At 40.4% G+C, this 17,508-nt stretch overlaps 1 protein-coding gene across 6 annotated transcripts in view; it reads left to right on the forward strand.

Moving 5' to 3' along the window:
- znf462 (zinc finger protein 462) overlaps positions 1 to 17,508 on the forward strand; it is a 95,968-nt gene that overhangs the window by 45,447 nt on the left and 33,013 nt on the right. For 5 of the 6 annotated variants that reach the window (XR_009823632.1, XM_062031059.1, XM_062031057.1 and 2 more), the window contains exons 2-4: positions 3,633 to 3,916; positions 4,655 to 9,738; positions 11,966 to 12,100. Coding sequence is in view for 5 of the 6 variants with exons in the window: in XM_062031059.1 (XP_061887043.1) it covers positions 3,673 to 3,916; positions 4,655 to 9,738; positions 11,966 to 12,100 (5,463 nt within the window). In the remaining variant the exon portion in view is untranslated. The remainder of the gene's footprint in view (positions 1 to 3,632; positions 3,917 to 4,654; positions 9,739 to 11,965; positions 12,101 to 17,508) is intronic. The other variant, XM_062031058.1, reaches the window with a different exon arrangement.

Below are 17,508 nucleotides of genomic sequence, written 5' to 3' on the forward strand. Positions count from 1 at the left end.
GCCATTCACGTTCCCAGTTATAGTTTATACTGTAGGAGTAGTAAGTGGGTCTGATGTTTAATGGATGGGTATTTTGTTAACATGTGTCGATAGTATCCTGATGTGTTCGCAGTGGTTGTGATACTGACATGTAACACAAATGTAACCCATGGATATTTGCCTCCTTGATGACATGAGATGGTAGCAACAACCAACAGTTGAGGACGAATCCTCATTGCATCTAATCAGCTTAATGCGGGCTTACTCAAAGGTCCTCTTTCAGGCGAGGCAGCTGCAGTCAGTGTTAGTGGAGGGTGTGACCGTTGGCAGAGCTCGCCGATGCAGAGAGACCGGTTGGTGATTAACAAATGTCAGTAGACTTTGGAATCTGGGAAGCCCAGTCTGATGGCTTTGTTCTGCTCTGCTCTCCACCAAAGGTCTTCCAGGTTGCTCCGTCACGCTCCTTGCTCCTCCCACCCTTTCCCCGTTGGGCTTCTGCTGCCCCCTTCCCGTGCTCTCCTGAGGGCTGCGAAGCTCCCAGATAAAGAAGTTCAAACATGCCTCGCATTTTTAGACCCTCTTGTGGAATGTCGTTGGCAGGAGAGGAGAGGCTTCTCAGTCTTGATTTTCTTTCCACAATTGGTTTCTGTGACTCCTTCCACATAAAGCAAAATTCTGCCTTTTCTGTGAAAATCTCCTGATGCAAGAGATAATGTCCTGAGAAATGAGAGGCGGAGTTAGGTTGGCGAGATTGTGAGCTTTCTGCTGAGCTTGTGTACATCTGGCAGATAGATTTCTGTCAGCACTTCTTTCCGTGACAGGCTGCCCTGCCTGCTTTTTTTTTTTGAGGAAGAGGATCAGGTCCGTGGGTCCATGTTGTGCTGCTGGCTGAACACCTAAGTGCACATAGTCAGCTCTTAAAATGGCTGCCCTTGAAGCTCAGCTCAGAGGAGGATCTGAGCAGCTCAGTCACCGCCTGTCAGAGCCCCAGCTGACTAGATGAAAGCACTTGCACAATCTCAGCCATTAACTTGGTGTGGCGCTGGCAAGACTCAGCCAATTCCAAGCAGATGGTGTCTTTTTTTGTCTTCTAAAATTATTCTCTTGATGCCCATGTCAAGAAAACTGGCATTTGGTAGCAACATGGTGGAAAACAGTGTTGAAATGCCAAGAGAGCAGGGTGGGGCTGTAACCTGACTCCAGAACAATGGATCCTCTGGTTGCTCAGGGACATTGTGGCAGTTTGGTCTGCTCACATGGACTTGATTCTGCAATTGTGTCAGTACTTAGGTCAGTAGATGGACTGCTATAGTACTAAAGCAATATTAGCGAAAACATCAATTGTTGAAAAATTACTGATCAACGAAAGCCTGTAGCATGGATATTCAACTAAATTGTTTTGGGGAACACATTTCCAGAAATCTAAGAATTTGGGGGCCAGACTTCTCCCTTCACTGTTACTCTTATTTTGTAGATTCCTGAGAACCAGCATCCTCGTTATTTGATTTCCGCTTTGAATTGTCTATTTTGACAGTGTTACTAAACTCTTGTGTTTTAAAGGACCAACTGCCCAAAAGTTAGTCAAAGATCCTCTATATGACAGTGCGCAATGTTTTTAGGAATCTTCTGAAAAAATGTTAGTCTCCTCCAAGTTTTTTTTTAAATTAACTCGTGGGCCGGCCCAGTGTCTTCCCACCGCCAATTAGCTCTGACTTAGTCTACTTGACAACCTTTTCTCTTGAATACTTAATGCCTATGGACATATCACATTTTACTTGACAATTGCTCGTCAAAGATCCTCTGACAGAGCACTGTCATGTTTTTAAGAACTTAAAAAAAAGCTAGTAAAAAATCGTTCTTGACTGGAGGACTCTGCTGTTTTTAAGAACATACTGCCAAATATGCTAGTCAAAGATCATCAACAGAAAAGAGTTCTAGTATTTTTGAGGTACCAATCCCAAATTGTTAACTGAAAATACGTGGGCTGGTCTGATGTCATTGCTGGGATGGATTTGGCCTGCGGGCCCCCACAGTAGGGTAACTGCATTATTACACACACATCCTGGACACATTACACAGACATGTTTGTAATGTTTAAAACTGTCCAGTAAAAGTTAGACATGTGTTCACTCTAAACGTTTTTTTTATTAAACGGATGCTAATACAATTTTGCATTATTTATTTCATACAGTACAGTCATTCGTTCACCATAATACAATTTAGTTTTTCTGACTGTTGTCATAAGAAAACAGACCTTGATTATAAATTGTAATTGACCAAACGAGACGCAGTATTGCTTCTAGCTGTTGTTTGACCAGGCTATAGAGAAGGCTGAAAGAGGGAAAAAAATATCTGGCTTTATTTATTGTTTGAGGACTGTTGATACAATCGGATGGAATATTGGGCTCTAAATACTGTTCTGTAGAGCTGCTGATCTCCAGCTGTTGCTTATCCAAAGGTAATAAAAATGGGATAAATCAGGCCATAATCCCCTCTCGGTCCCTCCATTGTTCTTGGTATGATGCTTTGCTAAAAATGAGACCTTCCTAATGGCATTTGCTGAATCCTTCATGTTTCGTACTGCTCCATCTTAGAGTTATTTCAATCTGTACATATATGGTTTTACTTCCTGAATTCAGAGTTTCTGAACTTATATTTCAATGCCAGTCTCGATTTGAACAAAATAATGGTGCCATGAATCATTTCCGAGGATGTAACGCCACTTCCCATAGCCAATGATGTTGTACGGCAAACTATTTTGAGACTAAAACAACAGTGCCTTTACCTGTAGTCGCCAAGCAGTGCACTCCATTTTTGCCTCAATAATTCCTACCGCCCGAATGCAGCTGAGATAGGCTCCAACACCCCCCGTGACCCCAAAAAAGGGACAAGCGGTAGAAAATGGATGGATAACTCCTAGATGCAATTTACAATGAACAGAATTCCCAGTGATTGATTAAGCAATTATATGCCAATCGCTTAGATTACAACATGCTTTTTTTTATGATTGGCAAAATATTTTATATAAATGCTTCCTAATATCTGACCTCCATTAAAAAAAAATACATTCTGTAGTTTCTGTTTGATCAATTGGCTAACTCTAATCAAAGCTTTTTCTAGTTTTCTGAAGTTGTCAAACGTCCCTTGAAGACCAGGCAACCCACCATCATACAATACTAATGAAGGATACTGTTGCTATCACCCTCTAAGGAGGATGTGACCATTATAATAGACACATTTGGTTCTGTTTGGCCTTTAAATCATAAAAAGAATCCATAATATCTCCTTTATGTACAGATGTTCTTCACTATGTGTCACAGCAACATTATTACTTTTGATACAAAGAGGCACAGTTTTGTGAAGATGTTTTTTGGCTTTTATAATGATGAATGTTTAAAAGTGTTACATTTTACTGGCCATTAGCTTGAAAATATATGCCAATTCTTCTTGTTCAAGCAATCATGTTTTTCACGTGGCTCTTTCTTTGAAAGGGTTTGTGAGTATTTGTATTCATGCAATTATATGTGGTCTATATCTAAAACTAAGCTAGAAAATGAAAAACATTCACAAGATGTTTTTAATGCAAGAAATTGAAGCCTCCCAGGACACTTGAGAAATCAGTAAAAAATTATAATTGTGTCTGTTTTTTGCAGGTTTACCTGAATTTCCAGGGAGTGCTCCCCCTGTTCAGTGATGGAGGTACTGCACTGTGATGGCTGTGACTTCCGCGCCGAGTCGTACGACGACCTGAAGACACATATTCAGGAAGTGCACACTGTCTTCCTGCAGCCAGCGGATGCAGACGAGTCTGACTCACTAAAGGACAACGAGGAGGAGGAAGAAGAAGAAGAAGATGATGAAGAGGAGGAGGAGGAGGAAGCGGCAGCAGAGGGGGATAAGCGTGACAAGGATTACACACGGACTAAAGATGGAACGAGTATGCCTCCCACATCAATTTAGACGTTACAGTTCATTTGTTAAGTATTTGGACTCAGATCTATGTAAAATGATCCTTGCTTTATTGAATAGCATAAATATTGATTTAATTGGTGCTGGTTTTAAACTGTGAAAGTAATTCCTAATATATTAGTTGAAGTGAATTTGAATTAAATTATATTTATATAACGCTTTTCTCAAGTGACTCAAAGCGCTTTAGTGTGATATAATATGAATAGAACATAATCATGAATATAATGAATATTACAAACATAGTATTATAAAATAGAAAATAAATAATTGTACCATTTGTTCCTCATTAATTTGCGAAACTTTACAACACTACATGAAAATACATGAGCTCACAAAACCTTATTTCACCCCTCATATTTCAGCCACCATTATATTACACATTTTAGATAATATTTTAAATTGGGAGTAGATATTTAAGTTTTATTTCTTCATTTTTAGTTGCATGAAGCAAATGAAAATGGTACTCAATTTCTTGCCAATAAGCACATGGAAAAGATCTTGATTAAATAACTCATTGCTTTAATAATAAGTGTTTTAAAATTGTTACAACTTTGACATCCTGTATACCAGTATTCCAATAGATCATGCTCATACTTAACTGTACTTTAAGAGATTTAGATGCAATGTATCATAATTTTGATAATTTAATTAAGCTTTTTTACCTATTTGTTAGTTGATGGTTTACACTTCACTGTCTTTTGTTTAGGTCCCAACTCTGCTGAGAGCTCCAGCAAGGCATCACCGAAGCCACCCGCTGAAACCCATCTGCTATTTTACCAGTGCAAGTTCTGCGTCCGTTACTTCAGATCAAAGTCGTTCCTGAGAAACCACACCAAGAAGGTGCACAATGTCGATCAAGAGGGCGCAGTAGCACCGATCTCCTCAAAGACCTCCCTGGAGCACAGTGACAATTCCAAAGTTTTCTCGTGTCAGTATTGCACATACAAGTCGCCGCGCAAAGCGAGGATGATAAAGCATCACGTTATGTGTCACAGCAAGCATCATGTTATGTGTCATAGCAAAGTTCCATTAGACGGTTCCAGAGTCACTTTGGAGAATGCCGAGCCAGACAAGGAGTTGGACTCACCCGCCACACTCACGTTTGCCTGTGAATGGTGTGACTATCAGACTGATCAGAAGGCCGGTTGGACTAATCATGTGTTCGAAGAACACAGCGACCAGGTCAAGGTAGTTTCCTGCAATTCTGAGCCAGAAGGGGATGCAATCGCAAACTCACCCAAGGCGGATACCCCATCCCAAAGCTCGAGTACATTAAAGACAGCTTTGACTGATGGATATGAGGAGTCCCCGGAGAAAACGCTTGAATCAGCGCAGAGTGGCACAGAAACACCCATCGCTAAGGAGGTGGTGAACAGTGGATTTAAAATGGATGTCAATGTACTGAATGAGGAGGACTCCAGGAGCGGCTCGGAGGAAGATGAAGACTTAGGTGATATAGATGATGATCCCAACTACACTGGAACGCTGTCTGCAGACGCAAAGCAACTTTTATCGGACGAGGACAATAAACTGCTGGAGACTAAAGGAGTACCCTTCAGAAAGTACATGAACCGTTTCCAGTGTCCTTTTTGCTCCTTCCTCACCATGCACAGACGCAGCATCTCGCGTCATATCGAGAACATTCACCTCTCTGGTAAAACCACAGTATATAAATGCGAAGAATGCCCGTTTATTTGCACCAGCCCACATAAATTAGGCGCTCACAAACAGACCCACAGTTCATCGGACATGGAAACCATGGACCTGACAAGTGATAGTCCAGAACCTCATAATGACAGTGCAGCAGAGCCCGTCAACGGGGGCAACATTAGCAGAATGAATGGAAAAAAGATAACCAGCACATTGAACGACCAGCAAAACCCTCATCGGTGCACGCTTTGCAACTACTCCACCACTACTCTGAAAGGTCTAAGGGTCCACCAGCAGCATAAGCATTCGTACTGTGATGACATGGATCCGACTGTCTTTGAAAGCCAGTTGGCTGACCAGCTGGATGCTGACGTAGCAGCATCGCCGACCCGTCTACAAAAAACACAAACCTCAATTTTAGGGCTCGCCACCAAAAAACCCTTAGTAACCGGGAAAAGGGCAAGAAAGTCCATCAACGATTTACCCTTGGATTTGTCCTCAGTGAAAAAGCGAACTAGAATCGACGAAATTGCTAGTAACCTTCAAAGCAAAATAAGCCAAAGCCAGCAGGACCTGATCATCAATCTGGATGACATGGATGATGAATACACGGCAGACCACTACACGAGTGCTGACAATGTGGACCGAAACCATAACGGCAACAATGCCATCTTCATGTACAATATACAGCAGCCTCATGCAAGGGAAGTGGCACATAAAAGTGGCAGGATTGGGAAAAGAAAAAGCAATCCAAAATCCAAATCCAGAAGCCTACCGCTGTCTTTGACTCTTTCTGATGATAGTGAAAACATTTCAGGTGATCTCATGGATAGTAAGGAGACCACACATGAAAACAGCCTCTATTCAGAGGAACCTGCACGTTTCTACTGTAAACACTGTGATTACCACAACAAGTCTGCGCGTAGCGTCAGCACTCATTACCAGAGAATGCACCCTTATGTCAAATTCAGCTTTAAGTACATTCTGGACCCTGAGGACCAAAGCGCAGTCTTCCGCTGCTTGGAGTGCTACATTGAATACAACAACTATAACGACCTACATCAACACTACATGGATCACCACCCGGAAGCAAGCAACGTGCTCAATTTCAACCAACCCAATCTAGTCTACATGTGCCGCTTTTGTTCATACAACAGCCCAAATGTCCGAAGCCTCATGCCTCACTACCAAAGAATGCATCCCACGGTGAAGATCAACAATGCCATGATCTTCTCCAGCTATGTTGTGGAGCAGGCCCACAAGACTTCTGAATCGCAAACTCTGAGGGAGATATTAAACTCCGGCCCCAAAAGTTTTAACTCCGCAAGCTCCACTCCTAGGTCCTCATCAAGTCCAGTGCTAAAAACTGTGTCTAAGTCACCTGAAGCAGCAACAGAGAAAGATCCCCTTAAAGAATCAGTGGGAAGCAATGTTGTTGTGTATGATTGTGATGTGTGTACTTTTTCTAGCCCCAATATGCACTCTGTTTTGGTCCACTATCAAAAGAAACACCCAGAGCAAAAGGCATCTTATTTCCGTATACAGAAAAGCATGAAGGTCATCTCCGTCGATCAGCCCGTCACCAACGCCTCTTTCAACCTGAATACGTCAACCCCAGCAAAACAATCAAGTGCAGCACTGTATGGTTCTGATGAAGATATGTTCTACTGTAAGCACTGCGTATACAGCAACAAATCTGTTGTGGGCGTGTTGGTCCATTACCAGAAGAGACACCCTGAAGTAAAAGTGACAGCCAAATATATCAAACACGGTGCCCCCACCGCCGGTTTGATGAAACTGATAGATGAATTGCAAATAACAGCACCTAAACAGTTAGTGAAGCAGTTCCAAAATAATTGTCACAATGGATCCAACAACTCAAGCCCTAAACTGGGAGAGAAATGTGAGGATGAGCTTTTCTTCTGCCAGCACTGTGATTATGGCAACCGAACCGTCAAAGGAGTGCTCATTCATTACCAGAAGAAACACAAGGAAACTAAGGCGAACGCCGATCTCGTCCGTCGTCACACTGCGGTTGTACGAAGTCAACGTGAACGTGCCCAGTCGAGCAGCTTCGCTTCCACCACAATTGCCCCAGCTCCTCCAGCAGACCCTGAAAACACTACATTCTTGCGTGCACTCAAGTGCAGACAATGTTCCTACACATCCCCATATGTGTACGCCCTCAAGAAGCATCTGAAGAAGGAGCACCCCACTGTAAAAGCCACAGCCTTGACCATTTTACATTGGGCTTACCAAGATGGTATCCTGGAGGCTGGCTATCACTGCGAGTGGTGCATCTACTCCCACGCCGAACCCCAAGGCTTGCTACTCCATTACCAAAGACGTCACCCTGAGCATAATGTAGATTTCGCCTACATGGCCAGCAAGCTGTGGGCTGGGCCGGAGACCATCGAACATGGGGGGAACCTTGAAACGAAACATTACAAATGTAGGGATTGCGCCTTTGAGGCCTGCACAATATTTGACATAACAAGTCACTATCAGGCAGTGCACCCGTGGGCAATTAAAGAGGATCAATCTGTACTTTTAGATATCATTAACGGAGAAGCCGAGAAGAGCCCCAAAGAATCTTTCAATTCTATGGAGGACGATTGCCCCCTGTACATTGCCATCCCGCCTCTGGAGAGCAGTCCCCATGCCCCCCACCCACGTCTTTCTATATCCACTAATCCCTATCAGTGCACTGTGTGTCTGTCGGAGTACAACAGCCTCCATGGCCTCCTCACCCACTATGGAAAAAAGCACCCTGGCATGAAAGTCAAAGCAGCAGACTTCGCACAGGAGGCCGACATCAACCCCAGTTCTGTGTACAAGTGTCGCCACTGTCCCTATGTCAACTCCCGTATCCACGGCGTCCTCACTCACTATCAGAAAAGGCACCCGTTAGTGAAAGTCACAGCAGAAGACTTTGCCAACGATATCGAGCAACTTGCTGAGATAAAAGAGGCTGAGGACAAGAACAAGACTCAAAGGCAGGGTTATGGTGCCTACAGGTGTAAAATGTGCTCGTATACGCATGGGACGCTGGAGAAACTCAAAATCCACTATGAAAAGTATCACAATCAATCAGCCACCGAAATTTTTACACTGGGTTTGACCGATGTGTCAGTCGGCCAAGACATGGAGCCTATTGCAGAATGCAGTGCCAGTCATATATCAAACACAGCCAAACACCAGGAGGTTGGTGAAGTCGACTTTACCCTCTCGCCGTTGCCCATCAATAAGCCGGAGAAGCACGCCATCTTCAAGTGTCAGCTGTGCAAGTACTTCTGCTCCACTCGTAAAGGCATCGCTCGCCACTACCGCATCAAGCACAACAACGTCCGCGCTCAGCCGGAGGGTAAAAACAACGTCTTTAAATGTGCTCTGTGCTCCTACACAAACCCCATTCGTAAAGGTTTGGCAGCGCACTACCAGAAGCGTCACGATATTGACGCTTACTACACCCATTGTTTGGCTGCATCCAAGACTATAAGCGAGAAACCCTGCAAAGTGACGATACCGCCGCCATCCGAAAGGGAGACCTCGGAGATGAGCGAGGAGCTGCGCTTGGCCGTAGAGAGTCGAAGGTGTTCTCTTTGTGCCTTTCAGGCATTCAGCAGGAAGAGCATTGTGGCACACTACATTAAACGCCACCCTGGTGTCTTCCCAAAGAAGCAGCATGCTAGCAAGCTTGGTCGCTACTTCACGGTCATCTATGCCAAAGAACCAGAGACAACCGAGGATAGTCCTGTAGAAACAGAAACGGAAGATAGGGAGCTGCTGGAGGATCCTCCAGAAGCCGAGCAGGACGGTGTCAGCGATTGGCTGCCTTTTAAGTGTTTCAAATGCTTCCAGTTGTCCTTCAGCAACGGCAGGCTGCTATCTATGCACTACAATGACCACCACAGTGTCGACTTCAAAAGGGACTTTGCAATGACACCGGACCCAGTAGACGAGACCTCAGAGTGGTTCAACTGTTCGCATTGTGAGCTGAAGTTCCTGGCGCTTCCTGCGCTCGCCACACATCTGCTGAAGCACACTGAGGAGTTTGAGAAGAGGGCCACAAGGCAGGAGAGGAGGAGGCAGCTTCTCAGCAAACACAAAGAAGATGTACCACAGAGCAAGACTGAGAAGGTAGGAAAGCAGTGTCTGCTTCTATGCAGTTTTTGGGGATGGCAGATGGGAAAATTAAAAAGGACCTATAATGATTTAGAATTTAAAACACTTCCTTGCGGTCCAGATAATGTTATGGATATGCTTTGGTGTAAATTTTGCCTACATTTTGCTCCTCAGTCACTTTTATAACCCATTTTTGAGTGTTTCTGCAAGATGTTTGTTTGTTTGTGGAGGTTTTCTGATATTCTTCTCAGAGCATTCAATCGATTGGTTTGTGTTGGAAGATGTTTTGCCACTCATCCGAGTAGGCTTCATCAGTTCGCGCTCATAGACTTGGATTGGCCAGATATAGTACAAAGGTTGGTCCAATCTAAGTCTATGAGCACAAACTGATGAAGCCTACTCAGATGAGCGGCGAAACGTCTTCCAAGACAAACCAAGCAGTTCAGTTGCGATCTATTGAATGCCCGGGCATGACAAAGACCTTGATGAATGAAAACCTTCATAGACATTTTCCGATATTGCAAATGAAACCATGTCCCACCCTCTCCAAAAGTATCATAATTATCTTTTGAAAATGTACTCTGTTTAAACATGTATCTTGACATATCTTTAAGTAGGCAGCGTTATTTTGTATTCCAGAAAAATATATCCCAACATTAGTTACATCTGCACACTCGCCGATTGATTCAGACTCTGCATAAAAATGTATGCTTTAACAGCATTTATGTCCACTATATATTGGTGTTACTATGCGCATGACAAGATTAGATGAAAAGAATACTAAAGGGGGATGTAGCCAGACTGTAGAACCCTGCAAACAGACATCCAAAACTGTGTGCAAGCGCATGCCAAAAATACAGCAACCTTATGATTTGACGCTTCGGTGACATTGTTTAACTCGAGTATCCAAAATTGTAACAACATTTATAAGTTAAAAAAGACAAAATTGAAGTGAAGTGAATTATATTTATATAGCGCTTTTCTCTAGTGACTCAAAGCGCTTTACATAGTGAAAACCCAATATCTAAGTTACATTTAAACCAGTGTGGGTGGCACTGGGAGCAGGTGGGTAAAGTGTCTTGCCCAAGGACACAACGGCAGTGACTAGGATGGCGGAAGCGGGGATCGAACCTGCAACCCTCAGGTTGATGGCACGGCCACTCTACCAACCGAGCTATACCGCCCACAACATAGTTCCTCTTAAAGTTCCTCTTAAAAACGAACACAGACAAAAACACATGCAATGACTGTAATGCAATCGCTCGTTGTCACCTGTCATAATGAAAATTTAAATACTGTACGCCAAAATCATCCACTAATTTAAAACCAGTAGCTTCCCACATGTATTTAACACAAGTCATTTATCGTGACTCTACATCATGCAATACAAATAGCAGAATAGTAAATAAGTTAATGAAAAGCTTTTTTAATTTGTGTAATAAAAGAAAGATACACGCATGCCGAACCGGAAATGTTTCCTTAAACTACTTCTGTGGAGATTTGGCACTATGTAGCAAATGAAGTTATAACAAAATCGACTTGACAGGCAGGAGTTTGGGGAGCTTAATTCTTTATTGGCCCTCAAAACAAATTAAATTAATTCCTAATGATTAATGTAGTTAGGTATTGCAATAATTTGCTTTGTCACCTATAACACAAAGCTAAGATGTTGTTCAGCATATATTGATATAATGTTAATGAGGGAACACTGAAAAGCTTAAAATAGTTTTACAAAAGTTATTGTGTGCATTGAGAAATGTCCAATCATCCTTGTGCTGGTCGGTCACTATTTTTGCATTTGCAGTTGTTTCTTCCCAACTTGGCAAAGAAAATCTCTCAGCATTAATAAAATCCTATCTGTTTGGGAATTTTGTTGAAGTATTTGTGATACTAGCTTTTTATTGTTCATTACCTGATTCAACAAAATCAACAAAATATCCGCAAATTGTCAATTGAATGCATCACTTAAGCTGTTCATTCGCTTCTTCATTGTCAGTGGGAGTATAACACATAATGAGATTTGAAATGATTACTATCAATCTGCTTTAATGTATATTTGAAAACAGTTTGTCGATCTAAACTCAATTGAAAAAGAAAAACATTTTGCGTGCCTCAAACACCTGACATTTCTTAAGTCATTTCAAAACAGGTGATAACAACCTCAATTATTTGTAAAGCTGTCAAACAAAAGCCTTGTAAAATACACATCACTCTTGTTTTGTCACCGCCTTGTCATTCACAGGAAAGCTGTGCAAACAAAGCTCCTGAAGGGTTCAGGTGTAACTTCTGCATGGAGGTCCATTCTACCCTCCGAGCCATCTGCAATCACCTGAGGAAGCATGTCCAGTATGGAGAGGTCAAAGAGGGACATGTCAAGGTAGTCCAGCTTGCATGATATTGTTTACTTTTCTGTTGTAACGCATGATAGTCAAATATGGATATTTTTGTTAAATAATACTTTTTAATTATGTATTTAGGCGGCGTTCTACAAAAAAATTAAAGTGAAATAGAAATATAAACTAACAAGCAAGACCGCTAATAAGATTATTGCTATATTTTAAGTTATACTAGCCCAAGGGTCACCAACGCGGTGCCCGCGGCCACTAGGTAGCCCGCTGGCCTGTTCTAAAAATAGCTCAAATAGCAGCACTTACCAGTGAGCTGCCTCTATTTTTTAAATTTTATTTATTTACTAGCAAGCTGGTCTCGCTTTGCCCGACATTTTTAATTCTAAGAAAGACAAAACTCAAATAGAATTAGAAAATCCAAGAAAATATTTTAAGACTTGGTCTTCACTTGTTTAAATAAATTCATTAATTTTTTTACTTTGCTTCTTATAACTTTCAGAAAGACAATTTTAGAGAAAAATACAACCTTAAAAATTATTTTAGGATTTTTAAACACATATACCTTTTAAATTCCTTCCTCTTCTTTCCTGACAATTTAAATCAATGTTCAAGTAAATTTATTTTTTTTATTGTAAAGAATAATAAATACATTTTAATTGAATTCTTCATTTTAGTTTCTGTTTTTTCGACGAAGAATATTTGTGAAATATTTCTTCAAACTTATTATGATTAAAATTCAAAAAAATTATTGCGGCAAATCTAGAAAATCTGTAGAATCAAATTTAAATCTTATTTCAAAGTCTTTTGAATTTCTTTTAAAATTTTGTTCTGGAAAATCTAGAAGAAATAATGATTTGTCTTTGTTAGAAATATAGCTTGGTCCAATTTGTTATATATTCTAACAAAGTGTAGATTGGATTTTGACCTGTTTAAAATATGTCATCAAAATTCTAAAATTAATCTTAATCAGGAAAAATTGCTAATGATGTTCCATAAATTATTTTTTTAATTTTTTCAAAAAGATTCGAATTAGCTAGTTTTTCTCTTCTTTTTTTCGGTTGAATTTTGAATTAAATTTAAAGAGTCGAAATTGAAGATAAACTATGTTTCAAAATGTAATTGTCATTTTTTTCGTGTTTTCCCTCTTTTAAACCGTTCAATTAAGTGTAAATATCATTAATTATTAATAATAAAATAGAGTTAAAGGTAAATTGAGCAAATTGGCTATTTCTGGCAATTTATTTAAGTGTGTATCAAACTGGTAGCCCTTCGCATTAATCAGTACCCAAGAAGTAGCTCGTGGTTTCAAAAAGGTTGGTGACCCCTGTACTAGCCTATCATTCACAATCCCTTTATGCATTCTAATTTGTAATATACAGCAAGTACAAGGTGGCTAACAATGGAGGTAACAGGAGTAATCTGTTGTGCCATAAAGCCCTCTAAAAAACATTCAATGGTAACTGAAAGACAATTGTTATACGGTAGGTGATCAGGTCTTAAATATGCCAGTGCGAACATGAGTGAGGAGACTGACGGGTACTTTCTGACGAATTTCACTTTCAAATAAATCCCGACGGCACTTTAACTAGAAACTGTTAGGAAGTTTTGAACAAATAAATGACGTGCATGCATTTAAAACATTTTGAAAGATATTTCTGATGACATTCTCAGTCTTTTTTTAAGTTAATTTAGATTATGCAAGCGAGTCATAATCTGTGATTATTTGTGATTAATAATCAAAATTAAAAAGTGATGAATCTGAAAAAATGCATCGTTTTTAAATAATTCATATCGCTTTTATATATCTGCGGTTTATAGTCTCGTGCGGCTAATACATGGAAAAATACTGTTTTTCCCTAAAATGTAGTGGGTGCGGTTAATATACTGGTGCGCTCTATAGTCCGGAAAATACAGTATGTACGTTGCAGCATAATTTACACAGAAGAGATTCTGTATATGTTTATTTACATACCCTAATTGTTTCTGAACGTTGCCTGTAACGCGGCAATAAAACGGCTAATCAAAACAGAAGTCATTGTCATAGACCCACTAGCTGCGGAAGCTAGCTCTCCTCTTAGCAAAACAGGCTCAATACCTCCACGGTGACGTCTTGGTGAATTTACTCAGGAATTTTTTTAAGTGAAACAATATAAAAAGGCCATTTTAAGTTAATAATACTAACACAGACACTCATAAACTTGTATATAAGCTAATGCTAACAACGCTTGCTCTGCGATGAGGTGGCGACTTGTCCAGGGTGTACCCCGCATTCCGCCTGAATGCAGCTGAGATAAGCTGCAGCACCCCCCGCCACCCCAAAAGGGACAAGCGGTAGAAAATGGATGGATGGATAACAACGCTTGCTTGATTACATTACGATAGCACATACGAATATGCTTAAAAACATTCCTACAGACATCACACATGAGACGGTTTAAGTATAAGCAGTCTTAGTTACATTGTTAAGTATATTTGTTGTGAATGGATAGAAGATGGAACCACACCTCCGATTGAAAGCAATATTGTAAAGTAGAATTTGCTATGGATGGCTAGAAGATGGAATAGCACTTCTGATTGAAAGCACTAAATGAAGGAACACTGCAGTACCTACAGTGAGCAAACTCGTCCAAAAGATGGCGCCATAACACAAACAACAATACACCTTTTCACTGTAGCAAACAAAAATCCATAAATTTACCGCACCTTTTATAAGCGGTTCAAAGTGTAGGGAAAATGTAGCGGTGTACAGTCCGGAATTTACGGTAAGTAAACCCTTGGATTTAATAACTGGTTGACCCATCTTTAGAAACAATAACCTCAACTGAACGTTTCCTGTAGTAGCAGATCACAATTGTATACAGGATACATTCTGGAGTGGACTAATCCTCTTTACAAAACTGTTGAGGTTCAGCAAGATTCCTGGGATGTCTGATGCTCACTCCACCATGCTTCTCAGTTGGGATAAGGTTATGATGTTGGTGTGTTGTAAAAATGGACTCCAGAGTGTCAGCTAAACACTTAAAGAAATCACTAGCACATGCCAACATCTCTGTTGACAAATCTATAATACGTAAAACATTAAACAAGAATGGGGTTCATGGAAGGACACTACAGAGGAAGCCGTTGTTGTTACTCGTAAGCAGTCTAAAAAAGCAAAAACAAAAAGCTTTTGCTGCCTCAAGGCCTGGACATCTTGTTATCATCAATAGAAAAATGAAATCAGAAGTTTATCAAGATATTTTGCAGAATAACTTTGAGGCCATCTGTCCAACAGTTGAAGTTCAAAAGAGGATGAGTGTTGCAACAGAAAACTTGACTAAAGATTAATAACAACAGAATGGTCTCGAGTGGTCCAGTCAAAATCCTGACCTCTTCCCAATTGAGATGCTTTGAATGACCTCATGAGTCAGGAATCCTACTCAACTGCAACTGTTTTGGAAAAAGTAATAGTCAAAAATGCTTCCTGATTGTTGTGCACGTTTGATCTGCAACTTCAGGAAATGTTTGGTAGAGGTTATTGCTTCCAAAGGAGGGTCAACCAGTTATTAAATACAAGCTTTCACTTAACGTTTACCTCCTTGTCCTGTAAATGTTTACATGTGATGTATGCTTAGGGATGTGCCGATCCATCGACCAACGATCATTATCAGTCGATTTTCCTAAAGTATGTGATCGCCATTGCCAATTAATGCCTTTTAATGCCGATCACAAACGCAGATCTTCTCGGACTAATATTGTATTTGGTTTTAGTCCCCTGGCTGTCGAGCTAGCAGATAATTGTGTGATTCCATACACATTGTAGCCCCACACGTTTGTAGCTGCTCCCCTAAGTTAATATTAATCACCTCCATTACAGCAATAAATTAATAAAATGTATTTCTTAGTATCTTAAGTATCATTATCAAGTGTAAAGACGAGTCAAAACCTGTTACACACCGAGAGCAAGCCAGGAGCAAGCATGGTCAAAATGGTAAATTGGTTTTACTTTATAGCGCTTTTCTACCTTCACGGTACAAAGTACTTTGACACTATTTCCACATTCACTCATTTACACACACATAAATTCATAAATCATAAATTGGTGCTGTTGACACCAAGGGTAGTATTAGTGAATGATCAATACTAGAGTGATTAGATAGCTTTAATTTTTCTCAAAATAATTAATTTTTTTCATTTATGCTTCCAAATTTAGGGAATACGTATACCTACGGTATCAGCCAAACTCAATTTATGAATGATCGTATCAGAGTTAGCAGCCTAAATCCCTGACTGGAACATCCCTAGTTATGCTCAATGAAAAGAAGAAAACATAATTGTGTGGTATTAGTTTATTCTTGTCATTTAGATTAAGCTTAGACCACGTCTTATGACCAATTTATGCATACATTTTCCAAATTCCAAAGGGTTCACATACTTTTTGCTACTACAACTTGACCCTACAACATAATTTTTTCCAAATTTCCTACGGGAAATATATTGCGAGTTTATTGACAATCACTAGATTAACTCTGAAAATTATTAATACATAAACGTTTTTATTAATAAACATATAATATAGTAATATTCATAATATAATAAACGCTACTTTTTCTCCATTATTTCTGTATGTGGCTCACATTCGTTAATTGATCAAATTAAACAAATATAATTTTAACCCCACTAATGTACACTGATTGGTTCTCTGACAACCAAACCTTGCAGTGATCTTTCTTTTTTACATGTACTTCATTTGGCTCCTGGGTAACCATTTGCCACTCTAGAAGAGACAACATGAGAGCAGGTGGAGGAGAACAGAGCGTAAGAGCTCTAACTTTTAGATCAGCGGCGGGTAACGGTTGAAAACATTAGTATTCCAGGGAGACTCCTACCCGGCCTGGGGATATAGCGCCACAACCCAACTTCTTTGTCAAGCAACACGCTTCACTGTATCTCCATTCTCATTTAGGCTTTATTTTTCTGTACATAACAGGATGGCAAACTTTACTCTGGAGATGCAACATCTTTTTTATTGTTACATGAAGAACAGGGTCAGGGCCTTTCCATAAGAAAGAACAAACCTCCCTGACAGTATAGAAGTCACAATGATTGTCTGTAGGCATATGACAGATGAGGCGAGGTAGAAATAGATGGAAAATATGCCCTGAGAGATTGGACTAAAACACACACTTTGTTAATGCTTGCAGGTGTAGTGGCCATAGAAGCTCAATATTTTGTTCTTGCTTGGTATATTTGACATCCAATTGCTCAAAAGGCAGGTAGCTTCTGCATCATTCCACTTCTTGGTCTGCTTCCCTTTGACTGTACTGACCCAAATATAAGACAACCCTGATTTTTTTGGGGAGTAATAGTTTTATATTTGATCAGTTGCATTAAAATTAGCGTAACTTCTCATCTGTTCGCTAACTTGCCCAACATTCACGCGTGCACCTGTGTTGCC

Source organism: Entelurus aequoreus, linkage group LG21 (genome assembly GCF_033978785.1).
Source record: "Entelurus aequoreus isolate RoL-2023_Sb linkage group LG21, RoL_Eaeq_v1.1, whole genome shotgun sequence".
In the NCBI taxonomy this organism is placed as follows: Eukaryota; Metazoa; Chordata; class Actinopteri; order Syngnathiformes; family Syngnathidae; genus Entelurus; species Entelurus aequoreus.